This window comes from Littorina saxatilis, linkage group LG17, assembly GCF_037325665.1.
Source record: "Littorina saxatilis isolate snail1 linkage group LG17, US_GU_Lsax_2.0, whole genome shotgun sequence".
Taxonomy (NCBI): domain Eukaryota; kingdom Metazoa; phylum Mollusca; class Gastropoda; order Littorinimorpha; family Littorinidae; genus Littorina; species Littorina saxatilis.
Window position 1 is genome coordinate 28,268,864 of NC_090261.1, and position 17,500 is coordinate 28,286,363.

General features: G+C 42.0%; 2 protein-coding genes across 3 annotated transcripts in view; one reads left to right on the forward strand and one right to left on the reverse strand.

The window, feature by feature from the left end:
• LOC138953579 (leucine-rich repeat-containing protein 74A-like) overlaps window positions 1–17,500 on the forward strand; it is a 59,020-nt gene that overhangs the window by 21,826 nt on the left and 19,694 nt on the right. For both annotated transcript variants that reach the window (XM_070325420.1, XM_070325421.1), the window contains 2 exons: window positions 84–165; window positions 17,455–17,500. The exon at window positions 17,455–17,500 is cut by the window's right edge and continues 40 nt beyond it. In XM_070325420.1, coding sequence (XP_070181521.1) covers window positions 84–165; window positions 17,455–17,500 — 128 coding nt within the window. The remainder of the gene's footprint in view (window positions 1–83; window positions 166–17,454) is intronic.
• Window positions 14,679–15,575, reverse strand: LOC138952557 (uncharacterized; the record flags this gene model as incomplete). Its single annotated transcript, XM_070324244.1, has 1 exon — window positions 14,679–15,575. A coding segment is annotated over one exon (867 nt), but the record flags the coding sequence as incomplete, so codon positions are not given.

Consider the following 17,500-nt stretch of genomic DNA (forward strand, 5'->3'; position numbering starts at 1 on the left):
CAGAATATGAGGCAGGGGAGTGAGGATGATAGTGGGCGAGGATTTGCATATGTATCTGACCTCATTTTGTGTGTGGCTTACAGGTCAACACTCAGATAAAACAGCTGGACCTTAGCCGGAACATGCTGAGCATGGACGGAGCCATAGCCATTGGCAAGGCAATGGGTGAGTACACGTTGTAAGCGCGTACTTTATTTGCAATAGGCAATTGACGAAATATTGTTCGAGAAGATGTGTATTGAACATTCAAAACGATGTTACAACTCATTGAAACATACATTTCTATACAATGCAACCTGATATGGCGTACTCAGTGCATCCACTGTCTTCTCAGTTTAACTCTGAAACTATTTTCACTTTTAGCTTCTGGCTTCAGTCTCCCTTCCGACATTTTGTTCTTTCATCTTCAAAATTAGACGTCGTTGTATGTAGAGCTGACTCTTCGTGACTCATTTGGGCAATCTGGAGAGTCCGAAGGGAGAGGGGAGGGGGGGGAGTGGCAGTGTAACGCCGTTAAAGGTCAAGGTCACAGCAAGGTCAAAAGCGGATAACAAATGTGAACTTGTCAATTTATTGGATAATATGAACGATTTTATTTTTCAAAGCCAGAACTATGAAACCGGGTTAGTGTTTAGCCTACCATTACCCTCACGCTCCCTCCCCAGTTTCTGTCTAGATGACATTGCTGCCACTTAAAGGTTTCAACCTACCACAGCATTGGGGACTCAACAGAGCGTTTTCTATTCCTGGTTCAATGGTGAAATGACATTATAAGATGTTTGGTGGCTTGTTGACAGACCAGCTTTTTTGTTGGTCCAAGGGGACCATATCGCCTTGTTTCATCTTTATCGACCAAGGCCGAAGGCCGCGGTTGATAAATATGAGACAAAAGGTGATATACTCCCCGAGGACCAACAACAAAGTGCTGGTCTGACAACAAGCTACCAAACATCGTTTTTGTCATCATTTTGGTTGTGCAACAAAATGCACAATAACCCACAGGGAGACGAATTTTTAGAATCCAACTCCGGGCCACAAAGCATCGTCACAGTAGCACGAGATAACACGTCAAACTTGTATGTGACGTCAAACGTAGCTTGTTGACGCTTTTCTTCCAGTCTGAAAATGTACAGAGCTGCAATCATACCTGTGAATTCAGTAAGTGTTGAGCATATTTTCTTTTCTTTTAAGTGTTTATGACTTTTCGTTGTGGATTTTGCGATTACAGAGATAAGTTGCAAATTGACCATGAGTCGCCGCGGTAATTATCAACATTGATTGGGTCTTTGAGAGTGAATGCTTACAATCGTTGTCCTCGGAAACACAAATCCAAAGCCACGATGGTTCCACGCATCAAACAATCAGCCTGATTGGCTTTTACTTTGACAATCCACGTTTCACATGAAAGCTCAAACCCATTCACCACCTCGAGTTATTGCATGGGGAACATGAGATTTATTTACCAGGTGTTTGTGAATGAAAACTCGTGAAAATGATGACAATGGGACTGGTTCAGTTCAAAGACAATGGATACTTTACAGGGATAGCCAAATCGTCCGCCCGATCGCCATGGGCGAGTATAAAATCCGCGGGGCTAGTAGAAACCGCCTGGCAACTCGCCCGGCTGGCCAGTGCAAATTCTGGTCCAATGCAACACTTTTGGTTGTAATATCGAGTGTCAAAGCCATATAAACACGGCAGATGCAGCAACTGTGGTATGTACCGGGCCAGCGAAATTTTTGGCGGGCAAGTAACTTTCTTGAAGTTACTCGCCCGGTTGGGGAGTTATTATTTTGAGATTTGGCCATCCGTGTTTTATATCCCGTGGCGAGTGTCAGAATCGCTACCCACTGAGTCGGCTTGGATCCAGTACTTGCTGTTCCTTTCATTGCTTGATGCCGCAAGAATTTGTTCCCGCGTTTTTTCTGTGACCAACATGTATTTGCCTCTCATGGCTCGATTGAAAATATTCTAGCGCCGCCTCAACTTTCACTCAAAACCGTAAATGACGACATCAAAGACATTTACCGAAAAAAAAATGGTCTGGGGATAACATCAGGAAGAAACATTCAATCACACACACACACACACACGCACTTACGCACGCACGCACACAAACACTCACACATACACACACACACACACACACGCACACACACACATACACACACGCAAACACACACACACACACACACACACACACACACACACACACACACACACACACACACCTAGACGACCCTCGTCTCGATTCCCGATCTATATCGCCATTGAATCAATAATGATTGTCGCCGTCTTGTTGTCGCCTTTTTTTAAAGGCACAGTAAGCCTCCCGTAAACCATCACAGCTACTGTCAGGCTTTTACACACAGTACAAACACCCTTCTATTTCAACGCTTACCAAATGGGAACATCCTAGGTGCCCTACGTAAAGAGCGAGCAATTTTCAAAGAATTAATTTTGCGGAGAGAGTGTCAGAGACAATCGGACCGTTGTGCGTTTTGGCGCTAGACCTAACTTTTAAAATCTAAATAATAAATGGACATCTTGTTACACAAACATTCTTAAATCATACAAGAATTCTTTTTTCATCAAGACAAGATCAGTACAATTCGAAGTTTTGAAAGTTTGAAAAAAGAAAAGCCCGCAAGCAGGGTCACGCAAGGTCGTGGTTCTCGTAGCAGACGACGGTTTATACCTATCGCCAGTTTCTCTGAACAGTCAAAAGCCATCGCTAGAGTTCTTGTGAACCACAGCCGTTTGTTTCGTGCATAGTCAGAGGTACTTAATAACGTGCTATTGCAGATAAGCTCACAGCGAGTCGCATTCAAATTACTAACTGACGACTACATTGTGAAAAAGGGAAACTTGATCACACGGGTTCACGATGGCTCAGGGGTAAGATAAACAACACAAAAATAAATTCTTTGAAAATTGCTCGCTCTTTACGGAGGGCACCTAGGATGTTCCCGTTTGGTGAGCGTTCAAATGGAAGGGTGTTTGTACTTTGTGTAAAAGCCTGACAGTATCTGTGATGGTTTACGGGAGGCTTACTGTGCCTTTAAACAAGGTTTTATTCCATTAAATACAATACAATAATAAAACGAGAAACATAAGGGACACAAACTCTAGCGAACACTTATAGTACTGTACGTGCCCGACGCAGTTGGAGAATAACGGAATTATGATGTCAGACATAACATCTATATATATATATATATACGACTTGTGCCTGTGTGTGTGTGTGTGTCCGCGATGCCAAGCCAAAGTTCTCGATCGATCTTTTTCAAATTTGGAGGCCATATTCAGCTACATCCCGGACACAACCTCATCGATGAGATATTTCAACACGTGCTCTCAGCGCGCAGCGCTGAACCGATTTTGGTTTTTCTCTGGATCCATTTCCAGTAAGTCTTCCTTATCTTCTCCAGTGTTTTCAGCGTTTACCTCCCTTCCTTCGTGTGGCGTCACTCCATATTCCCGTTTCTATTTTTAGAAGGTCACTGTCGACAACGCTCAATCCATATTCCCGTTATACTATTTTTAGAAGGTCACTACTCTTCTCCAGTGTTTTGCGCGTTTATCTCCCTTCCTTCGTGCGGTGCGCCGGCAAAGCCGGCGTACACCCGGCAAAGCCGGGTCCCCGGCGCAGCCGGGTATTCGGCTCGACTTTTTCCCGGCGCAGCCGTACCCGGCGAAGCGGGTATTCATCTAGTTACTAATATAGGTCTTCTATAAAACCATCTGGATCAAAATCAGAGTCAAAGCAAACCAAGCAAAGAACAAGACAAAACTAGTCGGGGAAAGGGGGGGGGGGGGGGGGGGCAGGAGGAGAAAAGAGTGTAGGAGGAAGAAAGAACGGTAAAAACATTTACAGCCAAACAAAAATCGGTTTTTGGTGACGTGACCAAAAAAGATAGGGTCGGTAGGTCGGCTTTTTTATTTTTATTTCTATTTTTTATTTATTTTTATTTTTTTCGATTTTAAGTGTGAGTTTAGTGGGAGCGGTCAGCGACCATAAACTCTATTTAAACGAGACAGATATGCAGGAAAAAAAAGGGAGGGGGGGGGGGCAGGTTTCACGGTAATCAGACTCTTTGATGTGTGTAAACTTTGCCTTCAAATTACTTGCTTACTGTGTTGATTTTCATCATTTTTTCTGCTTGGCATGAGTAAGTAGGGTATTTGCAATACAAAAAAATAAATAAAAGCTAAAATGTTTGTGTTTGAGCAATTATTTGAGCGCGTTTTTCGAAGCGAACGTGTGAATCCTGACAGACACCATTTCCTTCTGTCACATGACCCCATCTCAAAGTGTGATTCAACAGACACAAAAATAACACACAAAACTTATGATAATGGGGTTATTAATTCAATTAATACACAAGGTTAGTCTCTGACTAGAGAAAATAGGGAAACAATATCAAATGGGAGCATAAAACCGTTTCTGGAAAAATTTTCAATCACCACCGAAAGTGTCTGTCAGTAAAAAAAACACGTGCTTTGTTTGCAAAGCAAAGCCTAATTTTACACATCGCGTGCTTGTGTCTGTTATTCTTGCTTGTGAACATCATTTTATTGATGTTCTTCACTGGAAAGCAGGTGTATCATCAACAGTATCACAAAATCGCAAAGAATGAACACTTTTGTTGTGATCCGACCGGTGTCTGTAGACTGAATCACACGTTCGGCAAACTTCGTTTTTAACGGAAATAACCGAGCCTTTAATCGGAAACGACGTTTCAACCGCTTCATATTGTCTGCAGGAAGAAAAAGAGGAATGCGATACCCAGTGAGTAAAACATTTAATCGTTTTTAGTGCCTTTTGATCAAGTTTTGTTGCGTCTGTCATAGTGGGGCTCGTATGTTGCAGACGCACTCATAAATCATTCACATCTTGCAACAAACATCATACTTTGTGGTATTGTTCCTTATAATTATTCAAGGGATTTCAGATACAGAGCCACTTCAGAAATCGTTTTTTTTTGTCTTTGATAGGGAATAAAAGGCTGCATTTACAGCAGACGAAATTCGTACCAAAAGCGCTCAGCAGTAAATATTCCCAACTCAGCAAATGTAAAATTCAATGGTTTACCATGCACCAGAAGTTGTCTGCTGATAACACATGCATGACATAAATACTCTTATGGGTATTTTTGTGTTCTGGTATTTAATTTGATCGGTTTTAGAATTTTATATCCGCAGCATGAAAATTCAAGATGGCGGCCTCCGCAACATTGCGTGTTTTGATTTGAGCGAAAACAACGTTTCTGAAGGTAAGTTTTCAAGAATACGCATCCATTCACCAATGTCACATCATTTTACTGTTTAATTCTCCCCTGGGGTCTGTTATTCATCGGGTGAAGCGCTGAAATGCAGAGTAATCTTGCAATAGCTCATCAGCTGGATTGTGATGCTGATAGATCTAGATCTATCTGTTGATTACAAGTAAGGAAATCATGATCGCCACGCTGGTGAACTTTGAATAAAAGGCGAGGAGAAAGAGATTGTTCATGGTATGATAAATGATTAGTCCTGCCTACGTTAAGGACTTCCATAAGGTGGGGAGGGGTAGAGTCAAAAACTGAGTGAGGGTAGGCCAGATAGTAGGATGACCAGCTGGAGATAAAAACACTCCACTCCCCATGTCTTTACAGTGTTGTGATCAAACTTTCAAAGACGGTAGGTAACAGACAAAAGCATACAGTGTATGCTAATCAAATGAGATAAGTGGTTTTGAAAAATGAAGAGGTACCGCTCTTTGAGTTTTACAATTTTGGTTTGTTGCTTGTTTCTCATCCTTTTGCTTATTTTAAGTTGACCGTGCATTGGTGTGAATTTTATTTTTACAGGATATATACAAGAGTTACACCACATGCCGGTTCCTGGGAACAAGCGTTCTGCAATTATTCCGGTGCCACAGAAGGGAGCCGATTTCACTAGTACTACTGTATCAAGGTTTGTTACCTAATACATCTTAACAGTAAGATTTTTTTATTTGTATTAATTGGAACATGTTTGCACATCATTTGTAAGCGACCTCTGTGAATTTGATGGGTTTAACGTACGAACCCTCACTATGGTCAACATTCTGTTAGCGACTGTTTGAAGCGAATAAATGTAGCGGTCAGAAAGATTCCAGAATCAGTTGGGTCACTGGAAACTGTGTTTGTTTGTTTTTTAACCTGAAACAGTAAGAATTATACGAATTCATGAAATAAAATTTTCTTTCATTTTGGTCTGTTGTGTGAAGACTTGCTAACCCGGCTTTGACCGACTCTCTGAGATAGTAAACATTATTCAAATACATTCAAATAAAAATGTCACTTTTCATCTTTTGTGTGAAGGGTACCACAGGCTGATTTCCTGCACCATGGATGTAGAGGAGGCCAGACAGTCTGCTTCTCATTCCAGCTGTGTTGCGTTTTTTTCTGCTCGTGAAGTGTATCGCCACATTGCCAAAGCCATTGGCCAAGAGAAGTCACCCTGTCTGCCCATTTTGCATAGCCTTACAGGCTGTGACACTATGTCGTTCTTCAATGGTATTGGGGAATCATAAGGCTTGGGAAGAATGGCAAGCATTTGAAGACGTCACTCAAACTTTCTTCAGGTTGTTTGCTCCTCTTTGTAAGCTGAGTACCACTGACAGGGCAGCACAAGAGCTTTTTGGTGTACATTTGTAGGACAAAACCAGCAACGTACTGGGTGTAAACAGTGCTAGACGGTACCTCTTCAGTAAAAAGAGCTGCCAAATTGACCATAATCCCCTTACAAGTGAGGTGCTGCTGCAGGACATGAGATTGAGAAGAGCCATCTACCTATTAGACTTCCAAACTCTGTGGGCTGGCAGTTCAAGGCTGGAAGGTGGGAGTCATTCCGAGAACTCATGAGGTGTGCCTGCAAGAAGAGCTGTACAACAAAACGCTGCAAATGCTGCTAAGAAGGACTGCAGAGCACAGCTCTCTGCAAATGTGCTTGCATGCCTGTGAAAACTGTCAGCATCTAAACTGTGCAAAAATATTCAAACTTTTATTCCTGTGTCATTTTATTCAAACTGTCTATGCCATTAAAGGCTCGCATCTTCGCTATCTGGCACATTTTTTTTTAACATCATCATTTACGCCGTCAAAATAAGGATACCCTTGACGTGACAAAGAGATGTGACAAAAACTTCGGGTACCTTTTAAAAAGCCGACGACAATTCCTGAGGCACAACTGGGTCACTGTTGTATACGAAGAGAAAGTCAACTTGATTATCCATCCAGAACAGGTTGTTTTATTTCGCCATCTTGCATATTTCTAGTGCTGTGCCAATGTACTTACTGATGTATGTGTCGATCTCACGGATGAGATGTTTATGTGTCAAATTTGAGGGATACCCAAGTCAACTAAAATTTATGTATTTTAGCAATGACCAAGTGGGTTGCTTCGAAACTTTCAGGAATGTGTGTCTACGCACGAGGCGTAGTTCAACCGTTTGAGTACACTTTCAAATCTTCACGAAATAATATTTTAAAAACTGCCACAGGTTTGTTGACTTACATCCCACATATTTTTGACTTCGCATGTATATATGACAGATGGTTGTTTCAAGTACTGCCAAAGTTTCTTTTGAGTATAGACACTTGCCGGAATGTGCTAGTTGTGTAAACACATGAGAACAAACAACGTTTTCGAAATACAGCGATTATGAATTTTAGTCGACTTTTGAGTTGATACATTACATTTTTATCAGTTTTATTTTGGGGGTACCCTTATTTGGGCGGCGGTCAAATAACCCATGTAAAGGCCACCTTTTATCTTAAAAGTGTTCCAGTTAGCCAAGTTGAGTGCCCTCAATAGCATACATTGTATATAACAGCACAGGAATGAATGTTTTCGTTTTGGTATGAAAATTGGTGCAATATATTTATTTTTGCACAGTTTAGGTAATCCACAAATTCTTCAACCCTGCCACCCACACCGTCCAATCATTCTCTGCACCAACAATACATGTATTGTTTTGTTTAAAAATGTGTTTGTGTTAGTTTCTATTGCAAGCGAATGTCTTGTAGCATCAAAAATGCCTAAATACCCTTTTATTGGCGGCCATTTTGAAAATTGTAAAAAAACTACTGATTTCTTAATTTTTTCACGGTGGCTCTGTATCAGGGTTTGTTAAGCAAAAGCAAATGTCCATTTACGCCAAATTTGCTGTTAATCACATGAAGTGAAATATGCCTAACATACCCAACCGTTTACACTGGCGGCCATTTTGAAAAATTGTTTAAAAACTACCAATTTTTTTATTTTTCGCGATGGCTCTGTATCAGGTTTTGTTAAGCACATAAAACTCTTCATATTTGCTTAATTTGGTGTTTGTTGCATGATTTGAATGATTTTGCAACATAGGAGCCCCACTATCAGCAACGTTCGTCAACCCAACGTTCGGCACAGCGACGCACGCATACGGATTTGCAGCGTTTGCATTCGGAAAGTGAGGGATTTGTGAGTTCGTTTGCATAATTTCAATCGCTAGTAGGTTTTCCCTTCGTCTCCCATTCTTGTGTGTACATGTTATTGGCATTTCATTGTGTAAATTGAAAGTTTGTGAGTAACAGTAGTAAAATCTGTCGAACGTTGGCAACGCTGACAGACGGAAATATCGAACGTTGCCTTCAATGACAGACTGGCTTGGCGATCGTACTTTCGATTCGTAGGAACACAATATATAGAGACAACAATGTGCGCTCGTTACCACAACGGTCATGAACCGGTGTAACACAAAATTTTTACTCCACGAAAAATTGACTCGGACGGAGTAAACTTCCAGTAAAAATCTTGTACGAAAAAAGAACTCACAAGGAACTAAATTTTTACTCCCCAAATATTTACTCCCAGTAAACATCTCGTACGAGAAACTTAGGGCCTACTCCTTCGTTTATAATTCGCGCAATATCCCATTTACGTGCAATCCCGTTTTGCCGCCGTCCCATTTTGGCGACATTTAACAAGCCAAGCGTCATTTTACTACCGCATCCCATTTTGGCGCAATCCCGTTTCGCCGCTATCCCATTTTTTTTTCTTTTTTTTTTTCTTTTTACATTTAGTCAAGTTTTGACTAAATGTTTAACATAGAGGGGGAATCGAGACGAGGGTCGTGGTGTATGTGTGTCTGTGTGTGTGTGTGTGAGTGTGTGTGTGTGTGTGTGTGTGTGTGCGTGTGTGTGTGTAGAGCGATTGAGAGTAAACTACTGGAACGATCTTTATGAAATTTGACATGAGAGTTACTGGGTATGATATCCCCGGACGTTTTTTTCAGTTTTTCGATAAATGTCTTTCATGACGTCATATCCGGCTTTTTTTTTAAAAGTTGAGGCGGCACTGTCACACCCTCATTTTTCAATCAAATTGATTGAAATTTTGGCCAAGCAATCTTCGACAAAGGCCGGACTTCGGTATTGCATTTCAGCTTGGTGGCGTAAATATTAGTTTATGACTTTGGTCATTAAAAATCTGAAAATTGTAATTAAAATTATTTTTTTTATAAAACGATCTAAATGTACGTTCATCTTATTCTTCATCATTTTCTGATTCCAAAAACATATAAATATGTTATATTCGGATTAAAAACAAGGTCTGAAAATTAAAAATATAAAAATTATTATCAAAATCAATGGACGTCTACCCACAACACGCCACTGGATGCCGCGTGGTGCCAGTCGTGAAAACCAGGTTCTTTGTCCCACAGTGAGACATTCAAGTTGGGGACTTTGTGACCGCTGACTTTGTCAGCATGGATGGAAAGGTGGAGAGATACAGGGCGGTGATCATCCCCAAGTCAACCCATTTCCCCGATGGGCCAGATCGAGAGGAGATCTGTGTGAAGTGTTTGCGCGCAAAAGACAATGGGAGATACTATGTCTTTCCTAATGTTGATGACATTTCATGCTTGCCAATGGCTCAGATAAAAAAAAATCCCACCAACGAACCATAAACAACAGGGGGGATTACTATTTTGACATGTGACCAAGTCTCATTTGAGCGTTCACAGTGTTACCTGAGAATAGCACACCCCCTTGAATTGGGACCAAAGAAAAAGCGTTGTATATATGCATTTTTGAATGCTTTTCTAAAGTCATAAGTTCATTTGTGAAAAAAATAAATTTTTAGGGATTGTTTTGCTGAATGCATGCAGTTAAGAAATTGACCCCGTTTTCAAATTTAGGGGGTAGGGTTGCCCCATAGCCCACGTATGTCTGTGTGACTGTGTCAAATATCAATCTACTTTGCGTACAAACTGTATAGATGTTTGTTTTTCGATTTTAGAATGATTTCTTAAGCTGGTTAGAACTTCTGAGGTCTACAGGAAACGATAAAGATAAAAAATGTACAAAATATAAGTAGCGTCCTTTATCTCACCATTGTTCTGATCAATACTGTCCCTTTATTTGCAAGTTAACCGTCTTTATTAATGTGTTCAAGGAGTATGTTAAAAATTATTATCAAAGGTTGCTTTAAACAGCACCTTTGGGCAGTTATTATGCACTGAAGTTGTAAAAGCATGTTTTGGGGGTTTTAGGATATAGCGTCTTGGAACGCCAATCATCTTGGAAATACGAATGTTCATATAATTTTTTTTACTGTTTTGGATAGATAAAAAGTTGAACTCTTGGTGCAAACTGTTTTTTGGCCCCTGTTTGACTATTTATTATTTTGGAATATTGTGTGTGAGAGGGAAACTGCAATCCTCAATATCATGAAACGTGCCGGGGGGAGTGTAGAGGTAATGCAGGGGGAAGTGATAGCAAAGTCCCGTGGGAACGAATGCCCCCCGCGGGTTAGGGGGAGTCCCATATTGGTTGGGACAGAAAGAATTTACCCGATGCTACCCAGCATGTCGTAAGAGGCGACTAACGGTTCTGTTTCTCCTTTTACCCTTGTTAAGTGTTTCTTGTTTAGAATATAGTCAATGTTTGTAAAGATTTTAGTCAAGCAGTATGTAAGAAATGTTAAGTCCTTTGTACTGGAAACTTGCATTCTCCCAGTAAGGTCATATATTGTAGTACGTTGCAAGCCCCTGGAGCAATTTTTTGATTAGTGCTTTTGTGAACAAGAAACAATTAACAAGTGGCTCTATCCCATCTCCCCCCTTTCCCCGTCGCGATATAACCTTGAATGGTTGAAAACGACGTTAAACACCAAATAAAGAAAGAAAGAAAGAAAGAAAGTGGGAACGAATGCGGGGAATGGAAGAGGGTTGGAGGGCAGGGGGGAGGTGATGAGTGAAGGAGAGCATCTGGAATGGATCAATGGTAACAGATAAGGGGGAGTCCGAGAGAGAGCGAGTGCCAAAGTCATTAGTAGCAGCGCGGCGGCCAGCAAGCAAGTTCAGCGACTTTTTCAGTCCTGCAAAATATGGAGTTCAATTTTACTTCTTGGGCAAAAAATCTGCCCCAACCTGTAATTGAGGTTCTGGAAAAAGAGGAGTTCACAAGCCTCAGTGCCTTAAAAATATGCAGGAAAAAAGGACCTGGAAAGCCTTAAGTTAAAACGAGGCCACATATATGTGCACATCCTAGATACTGGGTCACAACTATGGGACATGGACACCAGGAAAAAAAGTAGGACTGAATTGAGTGAAATACTCTTTTTTAAGTGCAAAAGACATGCCTGTATCTTTTTCTGTCAAAGAGAGGACCTTTCATATCGGGGTTTCTTTAGAAATGACAATTAAACACATGCAGTACGCTCTATGTCGTGGGTTACATGGTTTCCACTTTAGGCTTCAATATCCCACAGGAAAGAACTTTAGCTCAGTTATTGCATGTGGCATGTGGACAACATTGATAAATAAATATGCAAACATGAAAGTTTGAAATTACAAGTTTCCATAAGTTAACTAGATCGAAGTAGAAAGTGGAAACCGTAACCCACGCAATTTCCAGGTGCAAAAGTTTTTCTTGTAGGTCAAATGTAGCAATTAGCCTTTTGGGCACCCTTTTGGGTTTTAATACATGATAGAAAGATTTAAGTGAGCAAAAAGTTTTCGATCTGTGCTCACTGGGTTTATGTGTATAGAGATAATACTGTCGTGAGTTACATGGAAACCATAGTTTGTAATGTCTTTTATTTCCAAAGAAAAGAACTAAAACTTGATTATTGCAATTTGCATGTGGACAACATTGATAAATAAATATGCAAACATGAAAGTTTGAAATTACAAGTTTCCATAAGTTAACTAGATCGAAGTAGAAAGTGGAAACCGTAACCCACGCAATGTCCAGGCGCAAAAGTTTTTTTTGTAGGTCAAATGTAGCAACTAGCGTTTTGGGCACCCTTTTGGGTTTTAATACATGATAGAAAGATTTAAGTGAGCAAAAAGTTTTCGATCTGTGCTCACTGGGTTTATGTGTATAGAGATAATACTGTCGTGAGTTTCATGGAAACCATAGTTCGTAATGTCTTTTATTTCCAAAGAAAAGAACTAAAACTTGATTATTGCATGTGGACTACATAGATAAATAACTATGCATACATGAAAGTTTGAGATTTTCAAGTTTCCATAAGCGACAATCCTAAATGAGAGAATTAATCGATTGTCGATCGTGCGTTGCAGAAGAATCGAAAATGTCATAATGGCGCCGATCATGAGAACACATGTGCTGCTCAAACTTTGCACCAGATCAAGCTTTAATCAGCAAAATATCGCAAAATTCGTCGATGAATATATGCTACAATTGTCAAAAAAGATTTTACAGGTCTCAAACAGTGAAGATACAGCGTGGTCTGTCGTGAGTTACGTCTCAAAAACCGGAAACGAATACGATTGGGTGGATAAATTCTCATTGTCTATTCACATGACCGGGTCAAACGTCATGAATGGAACTTTCGACGGTGTTCCCGCGATCTCACAACGCGTGTGTGATAGGCAATGCGGGATTTGTCGTCTGCTGTGGCCATGCTTTCGTGGGTTACAGATGGAAACGAAACAAGGGTGGGGTACATTCAAGCGCGATTATAAGCTGAAATAAATTTGTTTCCTACCGTAGTGCTGTGTTTTGAAAACCTAAATGTTGTTGAAATAAATAAATAATGACTTTGAATAACTTTGAGGTTTCCTTTGTTCAGCAGATCGCATTTTTTGATGAAGTTGAAACCGGAAACGACGGTAACCCACGATTACGTGTTTTCTTTGCCGATCAAACTCCCAGAAGAAGAAAAATAGATGTAATTCTTGAGTGTGTATGTCGAGAATAATCCTTCAGCTGACCCATAAACATCACAATAAAATTCACAGAGCTTTATTCTCCATTATGTACAGCTGCAACACAGACTGGTGTATTTTTGTCCCAGTTTTAGGTGCTGTTTTGGGGGCATTTTGGCTAAAAATTAAATCGTTTAAAACCCACAGCAATGTTTGGAAACCCAAACTTGGTTGTTACAGTAAGTCAAATCCATCCCCTTTGACATCAAAGCATCCCCTTTGTCATCCATTGCTCAGAGATATTGTGACAGTCATTCAAAGTTGACAACCCATAGTATTTCCCAGTATCTAGGACGTGCACATATAGTGGAATTAAAAGCGGCAGTGGCAGACCTGCAACAGAAGTACGGGGGAGGGCCATTGCGTGCTGCCGACCAAGTGGCACCGCTCCAGGGTCTTCTTGGCAACATGGCCATACAGTCTGCTTCACCAGGTGAGACTTATTTACGAATTGTTGACTTCGTACCGGCTTCTATGGCGGTAGAGGAAGAGGTGACACTCGGGGGAGGTGTCACGCTCAAGCTGGCCAACAAACCAAAGTTGGAGAAAGTATCCCCCTGCCACTGGATCGTGGCAAATGCTAAAGTAATGGCAAAACTAACGACATCTAAAGAAAGGACTAGCAGAGTCTGCCTCATGACCCCGCTAGCGGGGGCGAGTGCCTTGCAGAAAATCACTTTAAAACTGACAAAGCAATCAAAATGGAGGTACTACTATTTTATGGACTTAGTGTGAAAGAAAATAATAATTTTGTGAGAAATTCTGTGCTTTTAATCAACATTTTATCTGAAGGTACTGCTAATTGGCTGTTAATTGAGTTACCTGTATATGTTGAAATCACTGAAAGAGCTCTAATATCTCTGCCATGAACTAAGACACTGACAACAACAGATTTGCACACACAGTGTGTTTGTGTGTGTGTGTGAGAGAGAGAGAGCTAGAGAGAGAGAGAGAAAGAGAGAGAGAGAACACGTGGAGAGAGCTAGAGAGAGAGAGAGAGAGAGAGAGAGAAACACCGCGGAGAGAGAGAGAGAGAGAGAGAGAGAGAGAGAGAGAGAGAGCTAATGGTTGGGGGAGACAGACATACTAGTACTAGAGAGAGAGAGAGACAATGAGACAGAGACACACACACACAAACATAGTGTATATGTTGAAATCACTGAAAGAGCTCTAATATCTCTGCCATGAACTAAGACACTGACAACAACAACAGATTTGCACACACAGTGTGTTTGTGTGTGTGTGAGAGAGAGAGAGAGAGAGAGAGAGAGAGAACACCGTGGAGAGAGAGAGAGAGAGAGCTAATGGTTGGGGGAGACAGACATACTAGTACTAGAGAGAGAGAGAGACAATGAGACAGACACAGAGACACACACACACAAACATAGTGATAGACAGAGAGAGACATGGGAAGAAACAGTAACATGAGCATGCATTGTGAGAAGCATATCACTTAGCTCACTCAATCCGCCAACCGAGCCCTCTTCACGGATGTCTGGAGCAGCACAGCATTCTTCTGATTGTCTTTCTCAAGGTTGTGTAATCCATTAAGAAGAACATTGGACAGACGACGGTACATCTGGGGGCAGTCCATGTCGATGCTGTGGTAGCTGGCCATGATGGAGAGGATGTTGGAGAGTCGTTTGCGGCAGCATGCACGATGACGCGCCTGCTTCACAAAGCACAGTCCAAGTTGAACCAGTTGAAAGGTGCAGTCATGAGGAATTGTGAGGGATCCTCGTGAAACAGTCTCAATAAAGTCCTTCACCTCACTTGTCACAACTGGTTCCTCCTCATCAAATGTCAAGTCACCTTTGCTCTCCAGCCACCCAGCCACGTATGCACAGCTGCTCTCCTCATTCACAGTGAGGGTCACCCCTGAAATGCACCCCTCTATCACATCTGCATCCTCCGCGATGACATCCCCCAAGCAGATGTGTTTCTGGGGCTCAGACTGGAACTCAATGGACTGGAGGTAGGATGCAGCGTACCGGGCGAGGCGCTTCTTGCATGCTGCAAACACATCACCGGCCGTCATGAAGGCATTTGATCCAGTTGACGCCCTGTATACAGAGAATTCCTCCTCTAAACGGTCACTTTGTAGTTCACGCAGCACAACATAGTCAAAGCCCGCTGATGAAAGGAGGTAGTTGCAGACTGCTTTCAGTCCCTGCATGGTCTGCACTAGTGCCTTCTTGGTATCATGGGTGAGGCACTGGATACGACACGAGCCATGCCCTGAATCAGCTTCCTGGAAGATGTCAATGAAAGTGTCCAGACTCGAGGAACTGGATTCTTGTACGGCACGATGGGGATCCTTCAGGCGTTTATCCAGTCATTTCTTTGACACGTTGACAGTGTTCCACCAGTTCAAGACAGTCTCTATCACTGATGCAGTCTCAATGCAGCCTTTCATCTTCAGCGCACCAACCACTTTCTCATTGAAGACTCTAAGAACATGTTGAACATTCTGCAGTTGGAGTTTGGATGGAATGACACAGGTTTGGGTCAAAGGGGTAGTCTTCAGGATGCCGCCTTTCTCATCTTCATACAGCTGCTTGACATCAGAGAAAGAAGCAACTGACTGGCCATTGAGACGGATTTTCTGTGTCTTCTCAGTGATCCAGTTGTTCCGGATGCATTTTAACAGATGAACCGTATCAAAGAGGAGAAACCAAGGACGCCCGTTGTCGAGTGGATGTGTGACTGTGGCATTGTTCACGCCTGGCCTGTCAAAGAGCTTGCAAAAGTGTTGGTTCACCTTATGATTGTCAGTGATGGAGCCTATGACACGTCCCCCAGATCTCTCTACAACAGCGGCTGCTTCGTTCACTGCCTGGAACTGGAACTGGGCTGTCAACTTGTGCACTGGGGTCACTGACACCATCACACTGGGACCGCTTGGTCAGACGATCTTCATATTTCACAGGGCGAGATGAAGGCTGAGGTGTAGGCAGACATGACTTGGGAACGTCAAACACACTTGGAGGAATGGCAGGTCGAATGGAACCACCAGGAATCTTGATCATAAGAGGGTCATCCCAATGCCTCTCACAAATGAAACAGTTCTCTCGAGTGGGGATATAATTCACACGTGGAGGTAGCGCATCCAACCACTTCTGCTTCTCACACTCGTCCTTTGGTAGTCGAAACACACGACACTTGTTATTCTCATCGTAATTGCCCTTGCAGTTTATAACACTACACTTTTTCACCATTTTGAAGACGAAGAAACAGCACTTCAACTTGAAACAACGAAAACAAAACAGTGCGATCGTCCATTCAAAAAGTAGCGCGGTAGACGAACCACGGCTTCCTGTATTAACTAATGCGCAAACAAAATAGTGCCAACTTTGTACGATCCAAAACAACTGAATAGATTCAGTGACGCACAATATAATATAACAGTTGTCGATTAGATGATATAATCTAAGAGATAAATGCAACTGAAAGGTGTTTATACCAAAAAATATTGCACATTTTAGCATTTTCGTCTGCTGAGTTGTTCTTCCGCCACACCAAAACAAAACTATTATGGGATGGCTGAGCGATCGCCACTCGCGTGGCTTACAACACAGGCACAGCGCTGGCTGCACTCGCCCCCGCTAGCGGGTCAGGAGACAGACTCTGCTAGTCCTTTCTTTAGATGTCGTTGGGCAAAACTCATTAACACCGTGGACTTCGACCACGAAGCTTACCTCTGTTATACAGAGATGGTGGGCGAGCTCGGCGCAAGATTCTCCTGGCAGTCGGTGCTCCTTTACGATGACTACGAGTACAGGAAGCGCCAGTCTACAAGCGGGTTTGCTTGGGGAACCCCCAACCCCACCTGTCCACAGTGATTCTCCGTGAGCGTGCCCAACAAGTTCCTGGCAACAAAAGCGGCTATTTTTTTTTTTTCGATTTTAAAAGAGTTTTCTTCCCTTAGTCTTGGTATGGTTCGCAAAATGTGCCAAAAGGATTAGTTTTTTTTTAGAAATAAAAGAAAAAGTGTTAGGGTCGGCGGAAAAAAATAGGGTCGGTCGTTTTACCCTGAACCGACATATGTTTTTATTTAGCCTAAAACGATGAAAGTGGCTAGCGCAAACAAAAGAGAATGTACATGTATATTAAATCATAATCTGTAATCCAGGAGAGATGTGTCGCCTTCTGAGTTGTCGCCCTCCGGTTGTAGTCATTGTCTTAGTAGACCTGTCTTTTGTTTGCAGAGGACAATGAGACCATCATCCAGTTCGATCTCAGCTACAACCACCT